General features: G+C 29.1%; 2 protein-coding genes across 2 annotated transcripts; both read right to left on the bottom strand.

The window, feature by feature from the left end:
- Positions 1-13381: 13381 nt before the first annotated feature.
- Bm17130 (Uncharacterized protein) lies at positions 13382-13792 on the bottom strand (the record flags this gene model as incomplete). The annotated part of the gene is made up of 2 exons (XM_043082842.1): positions 13382-13523; positions 13665-13792. The coding sequence occupies 2 exons, from the start codon at positions 13790-13792 to the stop codon at positions 13382-13384; spliced, it is 270 nt and encodes an 89-aa protein (XP_042938776.1).
- A 3436-nt stretch (positions 13793-17228) lies between these two features.
- Positions 17229-18680, bottom strand: Bm1122 (Uncharacterized protein; the record flags this gene model as incomplete). Its single annotated transcript, XM_043082841.1, has 4 exons — positions 17229-17258; positions 17526-17623; positions 17712-17790; positions 18519-18680. The coding sequence occupies 4 exons, from the start codon at positions 18678-18680 to the stop codon at positions 17229-17231; spliced, it is 369 nt and encodes a 122-aa protein (XP_042938775.1).
- Between the last annotated feature and the right edge of the window lie 4505 nt (positions 18681-23185).

Here is a 23185-nt window from a genome sequence, read left to right as displayed (position 1 = left end):
TTCACTGCGACCAGAAAGATTGCATACAGAGCAAACAAAAAGCAACAACTAGTGATGAAACACATAGCTAAATCGAATTTATTCGGAAACTAATTCATGAAAATGTATCAGAAGAGTATGAAATGACAATATCCACTGTTGCAGTAATTATCCACCATTGCTAATATACCGTCGTTTTTTTCTTTGCCGACGGCTGATTTAATTTAACAAAGTGGTAATGTATGAAGATAGTTAAATAATTTCTACTCTATCATTTTATATATTCTCTTTTTATTTTTCAAGTCTACAAATGCACCTTTTTCCGACATTTTACATCGAAATAATTAATTAATTAATTGCCATACCAAATAGCAAATATCTCTCCTTTATGCAAAAACAGAAAACTTTATTAAATCTAAAACTATTTTTTCCCTTTTTTATTGTGTACCCTCTTCCAATTCCCATAAAAGTTCTTTGCAATTTATTTGTTGACAGCTATTAATTGTTAGCTGTGCAAAATACACAAAACAATATACGCATAAAAAACTTATCGATATTCCTTCCAAGTAAGTAAAAATGATTCGTATCTTTAATATAAAAAAGAAATGGATAGTTAAACATGAAATATGAAAAACAGTTTAGTTAAATGTAGTCATTATAAAAAATCAGTTTAGTTATTTCTAAAGTGATTTTTTCATATTTATTTTCATTTATGATTTGGTACTTTTAACAGAATACTATATATATGATCGGAACAGAGGGAACACAACTGTTATTTTTTTACATATATGGATGTTATAAAGATAATCATATTATGCAAGGTGAGTATTATAAACATACTATACAAGGGTAAGACGATATTTCTAATTCTCACCTGAAACGGTCAACGGAGCTTATGTCAATAAAAAATATGCCGCGTCCAACTACATACCCCAAATGAAACTTTTCTTTGAGAAGCTCTATTCCAATTTTGATAAAAGGACAAAACAAATCATCACTGAAATATGAAACTAAATAATGTGGCGAAATAAACCATTTACTAGAGGCCAAATTTTCACCTTAAAATACAATTGTTCATGCTAAAAACTCATCTAGAAATCATCATTCTATATCATTCCATGAAATTTTTTAATGTGAAAACTCATTACGTTTAATCTACAAAATCTCTAAGAATAATACAAAATTAATATGACCAGTTCAGAATGCCTCCAAAAATTTCTTGACATTTTTAACATAGAGTGAGAAACTAATATAGAGTGACTCAAAATTTTTTCCACGAAAATTAAATAATGGAAATTAATTTCGATTAGCTCCAATATTCTTAGGAACAAGTTAAAAATGTCTAAATACAACTTGAAGCGTGATGCATAATACGATCAATATCGAAAGCTAAATGTATGGAAAATAAAAACAGCACCAAATGCAGCCAATAAAAAATCAAATAATGCTGACTGTATAAATAGCTATAAAAATAATGCTTTTTCATTGTTTAAATATTGCAACTATTCTGAAAATAATTAAATAATAGCTTAATAATTAAAACATGGAAATATGAAATTAGTAAATTTCATATTTCTGATTTTAAAAAATTCAAGATAAGATAACTTAAGTATTGAAAAGAAGTAGTCGATATCTTAATAAAATCAATTTTTATAACTAAGCATAAAAAGGTTAACGATGATATGGCATTATCAAAAATTGCATTACCAACATCTGAAATGCATACCAATGAGAATCCGATGATTTATATTATTAGACAAGTAAGTTAGGTACTATGTTTGCATATTTGCGAAGTTTGATTACTTCACTAATTGAATCAAAAAATTACTATTCTATTTCTCAAATCAAAAAAAGGCCAAGTTAAAAAAAAGAACCAAAAATTGAAATTGATTAAAGGAGAAGAATGAAAGATTATTGCTTGAAATAATACAAACAGGAATGATGTTTGGTATACAAAGTAAAATAAAATTTACTGTACAGTGGTATTTATACTAAATGCAAAGTTGATCTCTACTAGGCTTATTATTATCATTTTAGGGTTCCATTGTGTGGAACTAGAAATAGTTAAGAATTTCTGTCCACAATTGTGGTTGATAATGGAGAAAAGATTCTGATAGACACTGGGCTCTCTACTGATATCAACGAGCGCACTTGGATATTGCAAAGTTTGTTTAACAAAAGATGCACTATCACTAATTAATTAATTATGATTATCTTCAAAATGTACATTTCCATTTTCAATATTTTCAAATATTTAAATATTTTTTTGCCCTGGGATTAAGTGAACTTAGTGCTTCATCTATCAATCATGTAATCACAACTCATGGGCATCCTAATCATTCGGGTAACACTAATCATTTCCCGGATGCATTCCATTATGCTGGAAGATTTGTGCATCTTGGAACGCACTCCTACTTTTTAGAATTTTCGAGGTAACTTTTCAAAAATTATTAACATTTTAATCAATAAACATTATCGTAGATCTGAGAAACATATATTCACTTATGCTAATAGTAGACTTAGAATTATTTGTACAAAACAAGATAAAAAATAAGTTTTCTTAAAAAAAAAGTTACAAAAGTAGATAAAGATTTCAGAATGATGTTGAAAAATTAACAGAAAATGTTTATTTATTGAAAACACCAGGTCACATCTGATGACATTTCTGTTCTCATAAACAATACTAATTTTTTTGGTATCATCATTGTTTCCGATAAGATCAATATTTTTAGCAAAAAGAAACCCTCAAATTCTAATTTTTCCTCAAATATTTTTCTCTCTTCAAAGTTGAAACAATTTGATGAATTTGGGTTTAGAATTTTTTCAAAAAAAAATTAATCATTTGATTAGTTCTTTATACATTAAAATTTTTTATAGTTTAGTATTCTCAAACTTTTTTTTAAAAAAAGTGGAGCAATAAAAATTTTACGTTTTAAAAATTTGGTGAAAAGATTACTTTCATTTGTATTGAAGGTGATATGTTTATGAAAGATTCGAGAATATGGAAACAATTAGCAACAAATGAAATACAACAAGAAGAATCAAGAAGGCGATTACTCTGCTCAGTTAATTATATCATTCCAGGATACAGTCACTATTTCGGATAAAAAGCAGCATGAAACGAATGCTAAATTGTCCTGATAACTATTTATAAATACCATTAGTAATCGAAAAACCAACAAAAATATTTTATACAACATAGCACTTCAAAGGAAAATTTCTTAGCTTTTATAGTATATCAAGGATTCTGCAGTAAACAGTAATTAATAAAATAATTAATAATAAAGAAGTAACCATAAAATTAATAATAAAAAACAGACTATTTTTCTTCAAATGAATCGAATAATTACTTTGCTTGGATATTACATGATAACATGACAAGCCAACTAATTAATATTTTATCATGTAATTGTTTTTGGAAAGACTAACAAACTATCTGTATCCAATTGTTGTGCATAATTAAATTATCAAATATGGCATAGACTCTATTATATATCGTTAACCAAACTTAAAGGTGAAAAAAAATATCAGTTGAAAAGGACGAATATATTTTATTACATTTACGAAAAATAGAAAAAACTTAACAGATATAGCAGCACAACCAATTTGCTGTAAACATTGTTATAAAAAAAAATTTGCTAGTAGGAGAACTGAATAAATGTTCAGTAAAAACATACAGAATACATGAAAAACTCTCAATCGAGCGAAAAGTTTAATTTATAGAAAAAAATAAGAAAATAAAATTTTAGAATTTCAAAAACCACTTGTAAATAAATCCTATTAGAAATAACAATGAGTTTTAATGAACAACAAAACCTAACAATTGTTGTTAATCGACAAGTTTAAATATGCATCTTGCCTTGTAAACATTAATTGTGATTAAACTGTTATTAAATATACAATAATATGGTTGAATTAAAAAGGTATGAAATGTATAAATGGGAAAACTGATGCGAAAAAAATGTTGGATATCAGATCTGGATTGTAAAATTCATCCCGGTGAAAATAACTTTAATGACCATAAATTGGGAAGAATCTTCTTGCTCCATTGTGTCCAATGTTTTATCACGAATGCTAAATCATAGATCATAAAAGCGTAGAGGAAACACAGCAAAAGATGGATCGAAGTCAAAATGAAGGGATGATCAACAAGATGGCTCGACATCTTCATGAAATTTCCTGTACCAGAAATAGTTCCACTGGACTTCGTTGATGTTTCCTGGAATTCATGCAACTTTCTTACCAAATAATTTATTATGTCTGAAATAAAATTTTTAACTTTCAAAAAAATTGATTTAAAATTTTCAATACAAAAGCCTATTAGTGTAAAAATCTTGGTGTAAAAATGTACCTAAGACTTTGTAATTTGCAGTGATTTCTAAACAGCTGAGAAGCATCATAAGGCGTTCTCTAGTAATTTTCTAATGAATGTCACAACACTCAGAATTATCTATAAGTACTGTTAATGAAAAAAGGTGTAACACTGATTAGTATCATCTAGCGATATTGTTATATCTGTAGAGAAATGATGTGAGTTAATGAATTAATCAAAATGTCATCTAGCGATATTGTTATATCTGCAGAGAAATGGTATGAGTTAATGAATTAATCAAAATGTCATCTAGCGATATTGTTATATCTGTAGAGAAATGATGTGAGTTGTCGTGAAAGGTCGTCTGTTGGTTGATATTGGAATCGTTTGCAATACAGTAGAAGGATTAGATTAATAAGTCTTTATTTTTCGCAAACTTAGTATTAATAAACAGAGCAGTAAAAGAAGAGAAGAAATTTTATAACAAAGAAGATTGGAGGAGTTGATCTTGGTTAAATGAGCGTAGTCGACAATGATGATAATTAATGGTTTTGTTTATTAGGATTGAATTTATATGAGTGAGGATTGGGTGTGTCTAAGATAAAATCACATGTGTAAAGAATTTAAAGTGTTTACTACAAAGAGATTAAAAATACATGTGTGAATACTGTAGGATTGTTTACAATTTAAAAAGAGAGATGATTTATGATACTATGAAATTGGTTAGAAGTTTTCGCGAAATTATAATTCGCGACACTCCCGAAGGGGGAGAGAAATTGTTTTAAGATATAATTTTGAGAGAGTGATTTTGAGGTATATAGCTAAATGTACGGAGTTTGATAGGTGGGATTTCTTCTTTAGTTATGAATTGAGTGTGTGGAGATTCTGTAGGGAGAGTAATAATGGTAGTTTGATTTGAACTTCTTTTTGAAGTATCACAAAGGAGGGATTGAACTAATTTAAATTTACAGTTAATAATAACTAAAATAGTTAATATTGTCACGATAATTATACAGATAAAAATCAATTTCCAATGTGTTATCACGTTTTCAAATTCTTCTTCTATCGGTAGAACAATTTCATTGAATTCCTTTTCCATTTGTTTGATAATTTCTTCTCCTTCTTCAGAGATTTCTTGCCAAAAGAGTTCATCTTTCATTTGATGTGGTATTGAATTAATTGTTTTTTGAGTTTGAGTTAGGATTTCCAATTCTGCATTAATTCTCTCAATTTCAAACTTACTTATTAAATCTCCTTTGAATTCGATATTTTCAATTGTTGATTGTTCTGATTTGCAAGGAGCCACCATCAAATTTCCGTTAATTCTTTTAGCTATCACATCGTTTCTTTGAAGTATTAGTTTCGTGGCAAGAGTAGGATTGCTGATTGATAGCCATTTGATCAAAAGTAATAAGTTATTTCTGTTTTGGCAACTTCTCTGCTGTGTTTCTTTGAGTTGTTGAAGGAATTCTTGTCTTAGTGAATCAGAAAGGTATTGAAGTTTTACGTTTTCAGGATCGTACTTTCTATCCGGAGACTTTTCCATCATCAATAGTTTGTTTGTTACTCTTCTTTTGAATTTTGTAGTAGAGTTCGAGTCATCTTCAACGTCTAGTTCAATAACTATATCGCCCTGCATTAAAATTGGAGAGGTGAATCTACAATTTTTGGTGTTTAATATAGGGGGATTTTTATCAATTATAAGCGATGCTTGTATCTCATCGATGATGAAGTGGTTGTTATACTTTGTAGCCTTGAATCTTCCGATCTTTCGATATAAACAATGATTGGTCGTATCATTGCTATTCCATATGATAATGCTAGTATTCGTTATGCATTCACCCTTTTGTGTCAAACAGTCTTTTATATCTTCAAGGTTAGAGACTAACCCTCTTCCATCGTAGATGAGAATTTCTCCTTGAGTTAATATGAAGTTTGAAGTTGATTGACAGTTAACTCCTAACCATCCATAGGAGTATTGTATTTCCTTATTCGTTATCCATTGATTAGGAGAAGATTGAATCAGTCCAATTCCGTTCATTTGTTTTCGAATATTTAAATATCTGCAGAATTGTGAAGAAGTTGCGGTAGTAGACGTATGGTCTGACACTACCGATAGCGATATTCTGAGAAAGGCTTTCGTGCATACAGTCCGTGTAATGTTGCTACATTTTATAGCTGGTATTCTTACATGGGTGCGTGTGTACACATCCACTTTGTGATATGTAGCATTTTTGTGAATAATTTCTTCACAATTCCATTTTTCAGGAATATTAAAGGGTACTCCAGTAATCCAATTACAGCTATTGTTAGCTAATACCTGTCTTGGTATTAATGACATCATCGTTATTAATGATAAAGTTTTTATCAAAAGATTAGACTTGTCCTTAGCGTAGATTGTAGTTTGTGATTTTTTAGCACTTCTGGTTCGTCGAGCAATGGGTTCTTCTGGTTCATCTTCCACTTTTTCTTCTTTATCTTCAGTAGCATCTATTTCCATAGGATAAAGCATATTTATTGATCGATCGATTTGTTTTCCATTCGGTAATTGTATTGTTGCACTCCTTATTTTTCCATCCCATCCTCGATTAATTTTTATTATCCTTGCCAATTTCCATACACCACGAGGTATTTCTGGTTCATTTAGTAATACTATCTCATTTTCATGTGGTACTCTTTTTTCTATTATTCTAGGTGATTTTAATTCTCTTTGTGTGCGTTCTCTAAGACTTGTAAGATATTCTTCTTTCCACAACTTCCAAAAGACATCTAATGTGTTAAGAGTGGTAGTCCAATACTTGACTAATTTATCTTTAGTCTTTATTGTATAAGGGGTATATTCATCTTGGTCACTATCATAATTTATTGGTAGATCTAATGAAGCCATAGGTGATATAAAATCAATTGGACGAATGATTCTGTAGTCGTCAAACCCTACATAAGTTAATGGACGGGTATTAAGGATTCCTTCTATTTCAACTATTAATGTTATTAATTCTCCTTCCTTTAGAAGTTTTCTTCCTATTGCTCTTCTTAATGCCCTTTTTGTGAGTCCTATAAGTCTTTCATATACACCACCCCCCATGGTGCTCTTGGTATAGTATTTTTCCATATCATACCCTTTGTAGCCAAAAAGTTAGCGTTTTCTTCCATAATGATTTTGAATACCAGTTGAAATTGGCTTGCATTATCGCTTAATATTAATTTTGGATATCCACGTCGAGCGATAAATCTTCTTAAAACATGCGAAAAATTCTCGGCAGATAAATTCTCCGCCATTTCAAGATGAACTGCTCTGGTAGTGAAGCACGTAAAAAGTGCTATCCATCTTTTGACTAGACCAGTATTAGATTTGACTGAAAGAGGACCCATATAATCAAGGCCGACTTGTTCGAAGGTCCTGGATCGTTTTACTCGTGTTTCTGGTAAACTTGGCATCGCTGGCAGTTTAAACGGTTTAGCTTTCCAGCGAATGCAATAACAGCATAGGTTTATAATTCGTTTTACAGCAGCTCTTCCTCTCGGTATCCAATATTTTCGTCTTAATTCAGATAACGTATGTGCAATACCTGCGTGATATAATTCATTATGCTTGTGTAGAATAATAAGGTCAGTAGTATAATTATGATCCGGTAAATATATAGGATATTTGCTTTCGTCCATTAATTCTGAATTTTCCAGTCGGCTCCTTAATTTCCATAAGTTATCACTTTCATCTAGATATAGATTCCATTTTTCCTTTTCGTCCTCCGTTAGCAATCGTGATTGGGCCTGTCTGATCAGCATAGTCTCTGCTATATCGTAATCAACTTTAGTCATGTATTTCTTTTTTACGGATAATGGTTCTAGCCACACTAATTTCTTTTTACAGGTTTGTTTAATAAATCTAAGAGTCCAAACAGTTACTCTAACTAGTTTTGTCCAACTGCTGAAGCGACATACGTCAATAAATTCAATTATATTCCTTTTAAAGGTTTGAGTCATCTTTGTTAAATTCAAAGCAATTGCTTCTGCAAATTCATCGTTTCCTGAATAGCGAAGTTTGCACTTTGGCCATTCAGATTTCTTGAGTTCCAACCATCGAGGTCCTTTCCACCATTGTTTACAATTTTGGAGTTTAAGTGGTGATACTCCTTTGGTGGCTATATCTGCTGGATTTTGATCACTTGGTATGTAATTTAATTCGAAGTTAGATTTCCTTATTTCTTCGATACGATTTTGTATAAATCTGGGAAGCAGCTTTGTATAATTCTGTATCCAGTAAAGAACACATTTTGAATCCGTCCACAAAGTAACTTGATTATTTTCAAGATTTAATTGTTTCAATACGAACTGAGCTGCTCTTACTCCAATTAGTACAGATAATAATTCAAGTCTAGGAATTGACATACCTTTAATTGGAGCAATTCGAGATTTAGCATAAATCAAAAATGAATTCGAATATGTGTTTTGATATCCATGATTGAGAATATAAATAGCTGCAGAATAGGCAACTTTCGAAGCGTCAGTAAATATATGGAATTCTGTTAATTGTGAAGTTTCCACTATAAATCTTGGTAGCTCTATTATATTTGTTGGCCATTCTTTGATGAGATTTATCCACTGTTGTTCGTCCTGTTTGTTTAAAGATTGATCCCATGGAATGTTTTCTTTCCATAAGTGTTGTATGAATAATTTAAGTTTGATCATTATAGGAACGAGAAGACCCAATGGATCGTATTGGGAGGCTATGAATTGTAGGATAGTCCTCTTTGTTAAACTTTTTCCTATCCATGGTTTCAGTGTCACACGGATAATATCTCGTTCATGGTTCCATTTAAGACCAAGAAAATTTTCCTGATTTGTTTGGCTTAGGTCGCATTCAGCTATTCTTTCATTAAATTCTTCGTCATTTGAAAGAAATTCTCTTATGTTCATCGATGCTTCAGCAAAAATTTCTTTCGTTCTTTCATATTTATATAAGGCCTCTTCTGTTCCATTTGCTGATATAATGACGTTGTCTACATATAAGTTCTTTCTTATCTCCCATGCCAATTCACTACCATGATTTTCTAGGTGGTAATTTAATGTTGCTGCTAATAAGAAGGGTGAGGATATTATTCCAAAAGGAACTCTCTTAAATCGGTAACATTTTATATTTTCATTGGTTAGTTCTTTATCAATATCATCCAACCAAAGAAAACGTGTACAATTTCTTTCCTCATTTTGTAGTTCTAGTTGTAAAAATGCCTTTTCGATATCAGCGGTTATTACTATTTTCATCATCCGAAAACGTAATATTACTCCAACTAAATCCGGTAACATTACTGGACCTCGATATAGTACTTCATTTAAGCTTTTAAAACCTTTGTGATGTGCTGAGCATCATATACTATTCTTAATTTAGTTGTTGATTTACTGGGAGTTAATACTTCATGATGTGGTAAGTAATGAATAACGCCTACCTCATCCTTTGGAGGTACTTCTTCAATTATACCTGAATGTAGTTGATCCATAAGTATTTGATGATATGAATGGAGATTTGAATTATGTTGTAGGCGGTTGATCAAATTCTTCAATCGTCCCAGACATAATCCATAATTATTGCTTAATTTTTGTTTGGAGTCTTTCCATGGCCAACAAACCTGATATCTTCCACCCTGCTTGATGATGGTCCGTTTGAAATGCTTTAAAGCTTGATCATCATCATCATCTTGAGGTGATTCTTGAATACCAATCGTCTCTAATTTCCAAAATTTTTCTAGCTCCGTGTTAATATTGACGTTTGTAGAATATACTACTTCTTTAGGATATAATTCGTTCTTGCAGAGTTTCTTAATATCTCCACTTCCAGCAATCATTGGACCAACTTTTGATTGAACCAACATATGTCCTGATTTCAATTCCCTAATTTCTCGTAGGTTAATAAATTTGAAAAAATAGTCAGCTCCAATCAATACGTCAGGTTTTTTCCAATAATTTGTCAAATTTTGAATTTGAAATTCATTTGATGTCTCCACTACCTGCAGTTCATTTGTTAGATAATCAATTATATTTGCTTGTAGTGGTATGATTTCGCTTTCGGTAGTTAGCACATTTAGTTGTATGCGAGCAGTGGGACATGATTTCGGTTCTTTCATACCAAATGGAGCTATTCTCATAATTTGAGTTTCTGTTTCGGTTAACTTTAATTGACGTGATAATTTTTTGGAGATGAAGGAGAGTTGCGATCCAATATCAAATAATGCAAGGGTATTTTGTTGTAGTTGAGGTTGTGATGGATTAAAAACCTTTATCTCCTTACATAAAAGTAAGGTTTCCTTTGTTTGTTTGGATCGAGTTGTTAATGTGGAGTTATAGAGAGAAGTTGAACAATCCTTTCGTTTCGAAGGTCCAATTCTTTCATGCTCTTCATTTCTTTGAGACATTGTATTGTTTAAAGAAAGTGAATTCCTTTTATTACATAAAGCACTATTATGTGAGCTTTTGCAATAAAAACATTGTTTTTTGACATTACAATTCTGTCCTTTGTGACTGTCTCTAAGACAAATAGTACATTTCTTCAACACTTTGAGACGACTAAGCCGAGCATTGAGAGTTGTGTAGTTCACGCAATCGCTGTCCCAATGATCTTGATTGCAGAATACACATGGTCGTCTTTTCGTTGTTGTAGTTTTCGAAGTATTTTGATTATCTTTTATTGACGACAATGCTGAAGTTCCTCCGGGATTGTATCGTTGTTTTTGTTCCGGTTTGGTAGTTGTAGATTTAATATTGAGTTGAGTGAGTGAATGTTGACAGTTTCTAATCTGTTCATTCACATTAACTAAACTTGTTAAAAAGTTTCTTAGTTTGAGAATTGATCAAGGCATGTCCTTCTTCTTGTGTTTATATATTTTATTTAATATCCATAATGGCAACTTGCTCTTGATCAAGATTTCAATATTTGAATGTTCGAGGCTTTCTCCTAGAGCTTCTAACTGGCGTAGTACTCGTTCTATATTTTCAATTGTTCCAATCCATTCTCTTTCATTTCGTTTAATTGATTGGAGTTCGTTGTAGAGTAATGTTGTTACTATTGAGTGATCTCCATATTTTTCATTGAGCAGTTTTCTGATGACTTCATAATTCTCTGGAGCTATATCATATCCAGATATTGCTTGTAGAGCCTTTCCTTTAAGACATGAGTACAAGTAATTCAATTTTTGTATTTCTGGAATCGCTTGTGTGTGGACTGCTGCGTTAAAACTGCTCCAAAATTGTCGCCATTGTCTAGGGTCTCCATCGAAAGTAGGGAGCGATAAATGAGGAAGATATACATTAATATTTGAAGAAGGAGTAAATTTTGCTTCTTCTTTTGTTTGTTTGTTCGTCAACTCCTTTGAGAGTTGTTTTAAGTTTTGGTCGACTTCATCCTTGTGCATTGTCAGTGTTATTACAGCTTCCTTTCCTTTGTGTAATAATTGAAATATTCCTTGGTCACCTTCTGTTACTGTTTTGTATTTTTCTTCCTCTTCTTCTCTTCTTTTCATCGTGACGATTTGTTGAGTATATGTGAACCATTTATCGTTGATAGATTCAAGCGTAGTTACGCATAATTGGATTCTTCGAAGTTTATCTTCTAACACTCTTTTCTTATCACATAAAAATCTTCTTTTTCTTCTATTGTCATACTTGGATCTGGAGATTTGATCTCCAGTTGATTTACTTCTTTAAGAAGACTGACTAACCTTTCCTTTGCCGGTTGAAAGCTTGCGATGATGTGGCTTGACATGTTCCCGGCTCGTGGCACCAAAAAATTCTTGTCGTGAAAGGTCGTCTGTTGGTTGATATTGGAATCGTTTGCAATACAGTAGAAGGATTAGATTAATAAGTCTTTATTTTTCGCAAACTTAGTATTAATAAACAGAGCAGTAAAAGAAGAGAAGAAATTTTATAATAAAGAAGATTGGAGGAGTTGATCTTGGTTAAATGAGCGTAGTCGACAATGATGATAATTAATGGTTTTGTTTATTAGGATTGAATTTATATGAGTGAGGATTGGGTGTGTCTAAGATAAAATCTCATGTGTAAAGAATTTAAAGTGTTTACTACAAAGAGATTAAAAATACATGTGTGAATACTGTAGGATTGTTTACAATTTAAAAAGAGAGATGATTTATGATACTATGAAATTGGTTAGAAGTTTTCGCGAAATTATAATTCGCGACATGAGTTAATGAATTAATCAAAATGTCATCTAGCGATATTGTTATATCTGTAGAGAAATGATGTGAGTTAATGAATTAATCAAAATGTCATCTAACGATATTGTTATATCTGTAGAGAAATGATGTGAGTTAATGAATTAATCAAAATGTCATCTAGCGATATTGTTATATCTGTAGAGAAATGATGTGAGTTAATGAATTAATCAAAATGTCATCTAGCGATATTGTTATATCTGTAGAGAAATGATGTGAGTTAATGAATTAATCAAAATGTCATCTAGCGATATTGTTATATCTGTAGAGAAATGATGTGAGTTAATGAATTAATCAAAATGTCATCTAACGATATTGTTATATCTGTAGAGAAATGATGTGAGTTAATGAATTAATCAAAATGTCATCTAGTGATATTGTTATATCTGTAGAGAAATGATGTGAGTTAATGAATTAATCAAAATGTCATCTAGCGATATTGTTTATATCTGTAGAGAAATGATGTGAGTTAATGAATTAATCAAAATGTCATCTAACGATATTGTTATATCTGTAGAGAAATGATGTGAGTTAATGAATTAATCAAAATGTCATCTAACGATATTGTTATATCTGTAGAGAAATGATGTGAGTTAATGAATTAATCAAAATGTCATCTAGCGATATTGTTATATCTTATATCTGTAGAGAAATGATGTGAGTTAATGAATTAATCAAAATGTCATCTAACGATATTGTTATATCTGTAGAGAAATGATGTGAGTTAATGAATTAATCAAAATGTCATCTAGTGATATTGTTATATCTGTAGAGAAATGATGTGAGTTAATGAATTAATCAAAATGTCATCTAGTGATATTGTTATATCTGTAGAGAAATGATGTGAGTTAATGAATTAATCAAAATGTCATCTGGTTACAGTAAACGAAAATAGTAGGTGCCGAAGAATGATTTTCAAGTGTGGCCGAATTGGCAGAAGTGATAATCGAATGACGTACATTGTTCGGCAGTAGCTTTTCAATTGAATCAGTTTTAACGGTCTGAGACGTCTAAAAGCAAGCATTAGTAAAGTGGAAGATAAAGTTGGTAAGCATAATTTCATGTTCTTTTAAGCCATACATTAGCTTCACATTAAAAAGGGCCGGCCTCATGGAAAATCCGATAAAAACAGAAAAAAGAGCATAACAAACTTGTGGTGTCGAACGACGCAATTTACGACCACGTGATCGTGACTGTGAATTACTCGCGGAAAATTCTTTTTCCTAACCAAAGGTATCGTTTGAGATATAGTGCCTTTTTTCGCCGATGTCTGCGCCATCTTCAAAAAAGGAATACGTAATTAAACGAAGAAAAAAACAGACTTAAGGCAATAAATATTAATTGCACGATAAGGCATATATGGTAACATACAACAAAATAAAGCTTAAGAATATGGTTCTTTGAACATGGGCATATAAAACAGTTCATTTTTCGAATTTAGCAGTGACAGTTCTTACTTCTAATAATGGCGTTTTATCTCATATAAAAAACTTACAACCATCTTGCATTTACTGTTATCTTTATTTAGAACTAGATGTCTATTTAAAACAATCTCTTCAGCAGTCTTGCTAACTATTCATATTCTAATTAGTATTGCTTATCATTCTGCGCTATCAATGGCTGTCAGTTCTAATAAGGTTCTCCTAATCATCATGTCCTGCTTATCATTCTATCTAATAAGTCGGTTACCTCTTTACAATACAAGAATGGAAACAACTGGTGAATATTATTGGAATAGTTTTCTGCTTTTTGTATAGTCTCATGTCAATACCGCCCTAACATACATAGTATAGTGAAACTATTAAATCATTCATTTACCAATTATTTCAAAATTATAACTATTATGAAAAGCCAGTAATGAATGGAAAAAGATATTTGAATATAAAACGATAAATTGAAGCTGTAACAAGGCAAATAATTAAGTTCAAAACGATATCAACAGAACATTTCTAATAAAAAATTAAAATAGTGCCATTATAATATAATTCGCAATAGTGCTGAAGAGATTATATTTGAGCAGTTTATGTCACGGCCTTTATTACACCAATACAGCAGATTGAAGGAATAAATCAACCACTAAAGAACAATGGACAACCCTGAAAAATAATGAAATGTCACCACGGTATTGCTGTTCTAATATAATGCAGAAACTCTAGCCCTTTTCTTTACTCTTTAACAGCCTCTTACTACCCTCGGCTACTTCATTACATAGCAAGGGAAGAAATGAACCCTCTTTCATAGCAATTCATATCAGATAATCACTTCACTCCACTGTCTATCTCCATTTTAGTTCATAAATTAATTGGAATTCACGAAAAAATATATTTCAGCCATCCGACTACATACAGTGCTCTCCTTTGTTTTTAACATTTTACAAATTTTGTGTCACTCAAATAATGCTTAAGAAATGACTATTCGTAAAATGCGTTTAGAAGTTTAAAAGAGATAATCCAGTTTTATCTCAAGAACTTTCATATAATTTGAGTAGGGAGACTCGATTGGGTAGATTTTTCCATAATAAAACATAAAGACTTAAGTAATTCAGAAAAACAGCACAAAATAAAAAGCAAATGTCCATTTTCCAAATGAATGGTTGAAGAACAAGGTGAAAAACATAAAAAAATAGTCAGAACAGGGACTCACAGCGCCTCTTTTTTTCGGGGCCTGTGAGAAATACTGAACTTACCATATGCAAAACTTGGTGAAAAAGTTGATAGTGGCTCGGTGTGATTCGATTCAAACGAATCTGAAGTGAAGTAAATCTGAAGCATCTTAGGACTTGAAGTTATAAAATTCAAATCACAGAAAGGTAAATTATTGGGACAAAATAAAATGCCATGTGCCTTGGTTGGTAAACACCAGGATAACGACCTTAAAAACAACAAACAACAGATAAAGTTGCATGAACACACTTCCAATTGATTACCAGATTTTGTGCGAGATAATTTCATTTTTGGCGTTGATGAATTCAGAGGACCAACTCTCACTCGTATTGAACGTTTCACTTTGCAACTACTCATCTTTAAAGGCCAAACACTTCTTCGTTTGCTGTCAAGAAATGATTTCCAGATGCAAAACAAAAGATGAATATGTCATCTTTAAAATCAAGGAAAAAATAGATGAAAAGGAAATACAATACAAATACTGCAAAGTGCGAAAGTTTTTGCATGGTTACAAAATTCTATGTGTATGGAATTAGTTACTGAACTAATAGAAACAACGTTATAAAAATCTTGAAAGCGTAACTCAGAGATCAATGAAATTAGTTACTGAACTAGAAAGGTAAATTATTATCTTTTATTCCCCTCTCTCCCTCTCTCTCTCTACATATATCTTCATAACTTGAGAAAGATAGATTTTTAATAACAGTAGTGAAAATAGTTTGAAAAGGGAAGACCTTTATCCTGCGAAAAGACAATGTTACAGTCTAATGTGTAATTGACAAAGCTTGATCGAAATGAGCAAGGACATCTAAGCGTCAACTTATAGGCCACGCTTATGTGAACCAATCAACAATTTTACCTCACATCTTGGAAGAGTCAATGGAGAATGAATCAATGCAATATTCAACTAAAAACTTTGGCTGATTCAGAAATTCATTTTGAGTATTATTTTATACAAAACGGCACACACATTGTGATTTATTGATGTTAGGTTTGATTAGCTCATGAATTGATCGATTGAGTGATTTGAGGATTGAGAGCTGATGAGCTATAGGATCTAATTGATGAATTAATTAATTCATATTTGAGAGTGATTCACAGCCGATTAATAATCATTTATCAAATGGCGCATTCTTCAGATAATAGAAGAAAACGAAATTCATTTCAGAATTACAATTAATTGCTAAATGCGATGAACTGATTTCTGTTTCATACATCAATGAGTTATAATTTATGATCGTACGACGTATCACTAAGCAAAGCGTAATAGTAAAACTCTATTAATAATGTAAAAATGGAATACGATTAGGCTAGAAAATTTGAATGTGGAAAATAAATCTGAAGAACTGAGTTATAACATTTACTTTGTTTAATTTCAATTTTTAATTACAATATTTCCCACTCATATTGAAGAAACTCATACTACTTACCGAAATTTTGTGTAGCATTTAAAAAAATTTAACTGAAAAATCAAAGTTTAAAGACAAGGAAGCTTAAATTAGTTAGTTAATTCTTGAATAAATCTAATAGGCAATACTAGAGATAGGCGTAGTATAATCAACAATATAATTCATTTTAAAGTATTATTTGGTAAACATTCAACCAAAATCATTTGAAGGAATTAATCGACGATCGTATATTCTCGTATGATCATATATTGCAGGAATTAATGAGCAGCAAATGACAGAAAAGATGTGGTAAGGAAGAATGTACAGAACAAATAAGTTACTGCTTATATCTATAGTTAGCACTCTAAAAAAAGAAAGAAAATTTTCAAAAATTTGTGAACAATGGACAGTGTATAATTTAGTTTTATGTGACTAAATATGATATTTTATTAATTTAATATTAATGATATTTTGCTTTCTGCTTAAGAATTGATAATAAAACTGCTCAGAAGTTTTGGAATTTAGCCAATATAAAAGATATCACTTAAATAAATTCTTTTCAGTTGAATCCTTTTCTATAAGTGATTATTCTGCAAGAAAATGAAACACGTAAAAAGTAAGTCGAAAATGATAACAAAAGTATCACTTAAAACATTCGTCATTCTCATTTTCTTCTTTTAACTTTTTGACGTTTCTGAAAAAAAAAAAAAAAAAAAAAAAAACAAATGGTATGAGTTAATGAATTAATCAAAACGTCTTCTAGTGATATTGTTATATCTGTAGAGAAATGGTATGAATTAATGAAGTAATTAAAATATCTTCTAGTAATCTGATATTATCATCCACTAAGATGTTTTAATGTAAAAAGATGATTTTAAATTTGAAATGAACAGAAAATGAATAGCATTTGAAAAATGGAAAGTATTAGTAACAAAGTGATAAGAATCAAAATATTATATACCTTTTTTAAAGGTAGTTTACGTTCAACTTTTTGCACAGCACCCCAATTACTTATTGCATCATCAATTGTTTCACTCTGATTTGCTGGAATCATTTCACCTAAAAATATGATCTTAATTAATTTAAAGTATTCCATTTTTTCTTTCAAAACACTAGTAAAAGTAAGGTAATTTTTATTCTTGCTAACCCTCTCTAATTTTTGCAATTGCTCTTCTTTGTGCTGGCGATTTTATCGTTTCTTTGGATACTTTTGGTTTTAATTCTTGCTATAAATTTAAATTTTAAATTTATATTCTTTGAGAGAATTAATATTTCATGGAAAATATGTGACAATAGTTTTTTTAGAAATAATTTGAAATACTATATAAATGAAAAAAAAAAATTTATATATATATATTTTAACGCTAGTCTAATTTGTAATTGAAAATATAAGCCAAAGAAATAAACAAATAAATGTTACGATAAGTAATCCATATTTAATGCAATAATTTGTATACCACCTTGTAAATATGAGTGCAACTTAGATTGTATCTACTTTACATGCAAAATGTTCAATTGAACTTTGGCACTGTTTACAAAAATGCGCTTTGAATGTATACATGAATTCTTCTTACAACAGTGTTATTTTCTTGGGTTGATAATTTTTTGCAGCATGTTGTGATTAACAGCATGGTTATTTCAATAAATGTGCAAATTTGTAAGCAAATAAATGCAATTTCGATGATAATTGATAATGAAGCTATTGATTCCATTTTCTTTCTTTTTTTTTTTTTTTTTTTTTTTTTTGATTTGATTAGTTTAAATACACTGCAAATTATATTATATTAAAATTTGAAGCAAACATCAAAATGAAATTTTCTGTCAAAAAATAAGAATGCTTATTCTTTTTTATATAAATAAATGTGATGAAAATTGATTGAGTGATAAAATTATTGCAAGTATTTATAAATAAAATATTTTTTGAAATATTTTTCGTAAATGTAAAAGAAATTACCACACAATGGCAGAAAATAATGAGAATTACAAATGATTGCAACCGCTCCTGCAATTTTAATATTAAATAAATTAATGATAAATTATAAAATATTTCTTTTAAACTTTTATCAAATATTTTATTCTCATTATGTGCATATATTCCTCTATTTATTTTATACATTGTTGCAAAAGTATGCAAATTGTAAACATTTCTGCAATCTCAATATAATCAAAATTTATTTAATTAGCATTTTAATTATATCCGAGAAAATTGATTAAAAAATCATTAAAATATGAGCATACTAAATTTCTAAGTAAAAATTGAATAAATATGCCAAATAAAGGTCATTTTGAATGACGTTCATAAATGATCGCTAATGCCAATAACTTTTGTTATGAATTTCAAATTATTTATTAAATAATTAGCGAATATTAAAATCGTTTAAATTATAGAAATCTAATATCGTTCAAATTTGTGCACTTTTTATGAGTGATTATGATGAATGACTAATGATTATTATACAGTATACAAATTGATGATCTGTTGATATCATATTTAAATCGAAAATTTCCCGAATGTATCATTTGGAAAAACTAAACAAAAAAAGTTTGCTCTTTTTAAAATTAAAAATCAATCAGTATGTAAGTGCTTTGAATTTATGCATGAAAGTGAGTGAATGTTTCTAATTTAAAAGTTTGACGATTATTTCGTTAAAAAATTTCGGACAATCTCAGTCTCATTTCAATTCATATCACTGCTCAACAAATGCAAAAATAGACAACAATCGTGTTCTGTGATCCTCTATTTGTCTCCCTTTTTAGGTCACATAATACTATGAGGACGTGAACTTGAATTATTATTTAAATTATAAAGAGATGCTTTCATGTGAACTTGAATTACTATTTGTCACTAATGGAGTCCAATGTTTATTGTTTTTTTATTCTTTTTTTTTCCTTTTCTTTCTTTTTTATTTTTTTCTTTTTTTTGGTATAATTATTGTAAGTTATTTTTACTGCAATATTATTTATAGCTTTAAAAAAAGAGAGAAATTTCCACGAAGAGATATCAATTGAAATGGAAAAGCATACAAATAAACAATTCAGAATGAAAGAATTTCAATAACGTCCATCTTTGTTGACGTAAAATTTTCACTTAATAAATTTTTTCAGAAATATAGAAATATATTAAAATTAAAATATTGATTTTGTCATGATTTCTTGTCACAATTACTGATTACTTATTAAAATGATTTAAAAGTTATTCATTCATTTTTGATAGGAAATAATTTTACTTCTTATTATGGAATTTTCAGAACACTTTTGACGCAAACAGATTTGTCATATCTAAAGAATTTCTTCCGCCATGTTTTTCCTACTATTTTTGAAAACAATATTGGAAGATAGCGTATCTCATGGGAAGTAAGATGCTATGAACTGTATCATCTAATATACTTAAACGTATGTACACGTTCAATATTATTGCTTCAAGTAAACGTGTGATTATAAACGAATTGTTCAGTGATGCACAGAATTTTAACGTCATTTTAAACGTTTTAAATAAAAATGCAACGTTGTATTAAAAATATTTTATTGCTTATAAAATTTATGAATTTAATTAGAAAGCCATAAAAATTATTTTCATACTTTTAGTCCAGTGCATCATTTATTATGACTGATAAAATGGAATTTCAACAATTTACCAATAACTTTAATATTCTAGTGTTTATTAGCAGGTAGCACGTTGCTTATTTATTATAGCTTGCAGTTCTGGACTAGAATACCATGCGAAACGGTAAGTAATTTGAAATAGTAAAGTAGTATGCAAGAAAGTACCATGCACTGAATTACAAATTAGAAAGAATTGTAACTAAACCGCACCTTCAAAGAGAACATAATCGTAATTTAAATTAATATAAAGTATAAAATTCAATATCTGAAATCAAAAATAATGAATAAATTCATATTTAATAACAGGTAAATGTCATCTGATAAAATATCTCCTTGTTATCGTCTATCACTCAGATATATTTCGGGAACCAATGAAAGATTTTATCTTTTTATTGTTTCTCTATGCTATCTATTTATGTGCATTATTATATTGCTCTTTTCGATTTTGTTTTAATGATGCAACTCGAATTTCGAATGCATCTTTATTTTAACCTGCGAAAGTGTAAAAAATTAATTGTGCATTAATATCAGTGATAAAATTATTTAGATAAGATTAGAAATGAAAAATAAATTTTAAATTTTATTTCAAATTTAATGACATCATTATCAGAACAACATTTAATGTAAAGAGTGAATGTTTTTTTCAATTAAAGAATTTTTGACAAAAGTAAAAAAAAATTTAAATTCAATTTTGCATTTCAATAAAAGTTCATTCTTTCATACCTGACGTGTACTCGTTGGCAGTTCCTTTAAAAATTGAAGCTGGTAAAACAGATGGTTTCAAGGTATTATTGTTAGCTAAACTTTTCTTAACTCTCAATAAACTTAAAAATTAATTAAAATTTCAAGAATTATTATTGACAACAATATTGGATTACAAATTATATAAATGATAATTTAATTTATGTACAATTCTTGATTAATTTTTTCATGTAAAATTTATTGGGTATATTGCAACATTCTTACTTATTGTTATTCGTCTAAAAAAAACGAAAGATAAATTTTTCGCTAATTTTTTTTAAATTTTACTGATCTGATCAGGATGGTGACACTCCGGAAAAATATTCAACGCTTAAGCAATACATTTCTTTTTCTGTCTCTCATTGTCTTTCGTCAATTTTAACAAAGGTATTCTAAACAATTCTTTAAACGCATCTTTAATTCAATAAATCATATTGATACATAATGAATTTTTTAACCAATTCAATTTAGAAATTCAAATTGCAATTGGCAAGATGTAAAAGACTATGCACAAGAGATTGTTATTATAATTCATTGCATCTTATTTCCATACAAGTAAATTTTACTTTTCTAGATTTCATCCTATTTTTTAATCAAATAAATACGTACCTTCTTTTTTTTTTTAAATGAATTCTTGCAAATTTCATGAAATTTTTTAGATTTCAGATGATATTACCTCAATATGAGAAAGAAAATGTTATGGCAGTTTTTCAGTAAAAGTAAGTTATATATTTACTTCGATAACAGCTGATGCATTATGTTTACTATTACTTTTCTATGGTTTACTAATTGCTAGTTGAATATGTTTGCAGAATTATTGCGTTATTCAGATCGACAATTTTATTTGCATTATTAAATTCTTCCAAAATTTATTTTCATTTTTATTAATTCATTGTGACCTTTTTTTAATTGAAAGCAATTGATAAATTTGTTGTTAAATGTCGAAAATAATAACTGAGCTAATTAAGCATATTAAAGTTAAATTATGAAAAAACTTCTTTCCTTCTTACTTAAATAAGTATAGTACTTGTTTCAGAATTGGTGGAGTTCAAAATCGATGGCTGAATATTATCGATTTTGGAATATAGTAGTACATGAATGGCTCTATGCCTATATTTATCGAGATATTTCACAGGTTATTTACAATTTAACAAGTAGCAAATTCAAATATTGCATGAAGCAAAAGTTTAGCAAAATAATCATATGAAATTATTTTTTTAATTTAAATATTTTATAGATGATTGGAGGAAAGAAAGGTCTTTTCATTGCTCAAACAATGGTATTTTTTTTTTCATCAATATTCAATATTCCATGAGTACTGGTTTGGTTTGGCTTTGAGAATGTTCTATCCTATCATATTAACCTTATATTTCATTTTCGGAGGTATATGACCTATATTTTTCACAAATTTAGAAAATGAAAAGCTCTCAATTATTCTGCCTCTCTCTTCCTCTCCCCTCTCTCACAAACACAGGAGGAATGATTGAAATATTCAAGTTACTTTTTAATTTATTCAGGTTAAAGGGAAAGTTAAAAATTAAATATTTTTGCTTAAAAATTTTTTCAATAACACTAATTATTTAATGAAAATAATTTGGGAGTTATCAAGAAAAAGTTTCATAAATTATTTATGAATTGTTAATTGTTAATATTTATGATTTGTTAAGTTTATGAATTATTAAAATAAAAAAAAAATTGTAGTAAAAATGAAACGAAATGAATTGAAAAAGAATTTCCATCTTCAATTTGATCCTGAAAAAAAGAAAAAAATAGGTCAATCAAATAAAAAATTTTACAGGAAATTTTCTATTCTTTATCACAATTTATCACTTCAAAACAAGTTCGGAATATAGCAATGCATACTAATTTATTAATTGGCATTGGGTTATTTGTATCGTTGTACAGTGAAGAATGAGATGCTAGACAACGTAGTGATCCATATTTTAATCATATAATTCCTGATTTTATCATGCCTCGTCATTGGTTCTATCAAACATTAAATGATCGATAATTTTCTCTCTCACATTAAAAACATTCATTTCTTTTATTAATATTTTTTTTATAAAAATTTCAAGAAAAAAAACGATGAATTAATGGTATTAATTTTGAAATGATTTTAGTTTATAGTCAGTTTTTAGATTTCTAATATATATGAACCAAACTTCTTGATAAACTTTTTAAAATTTAATTTTTAAAAGTTTAATTTTTATTCACTTCAATTGGACAAGAGATACGCTTGTTCAACTGAAATGAAATAATTTCAAAAATAATTTCCAA

Source organism: Brugia malayi, assembly GCF_000002995.4.
Source record: "Brugia malayi strain FR3 genome assembly, contig: Bm_015, whole genome shotgun sequence".
Classification (NCBI taxonomy): Eukaryota; Metazoa; Nematoda; class Chromadorea; order Rhabditida; family Onchocercidae; genus Brugia; species Brugia malayi.
Note: the sequence above shows the minus strand (reverse complement) of the source record. Positions and strands in the feature narration are given on the sequence as shown.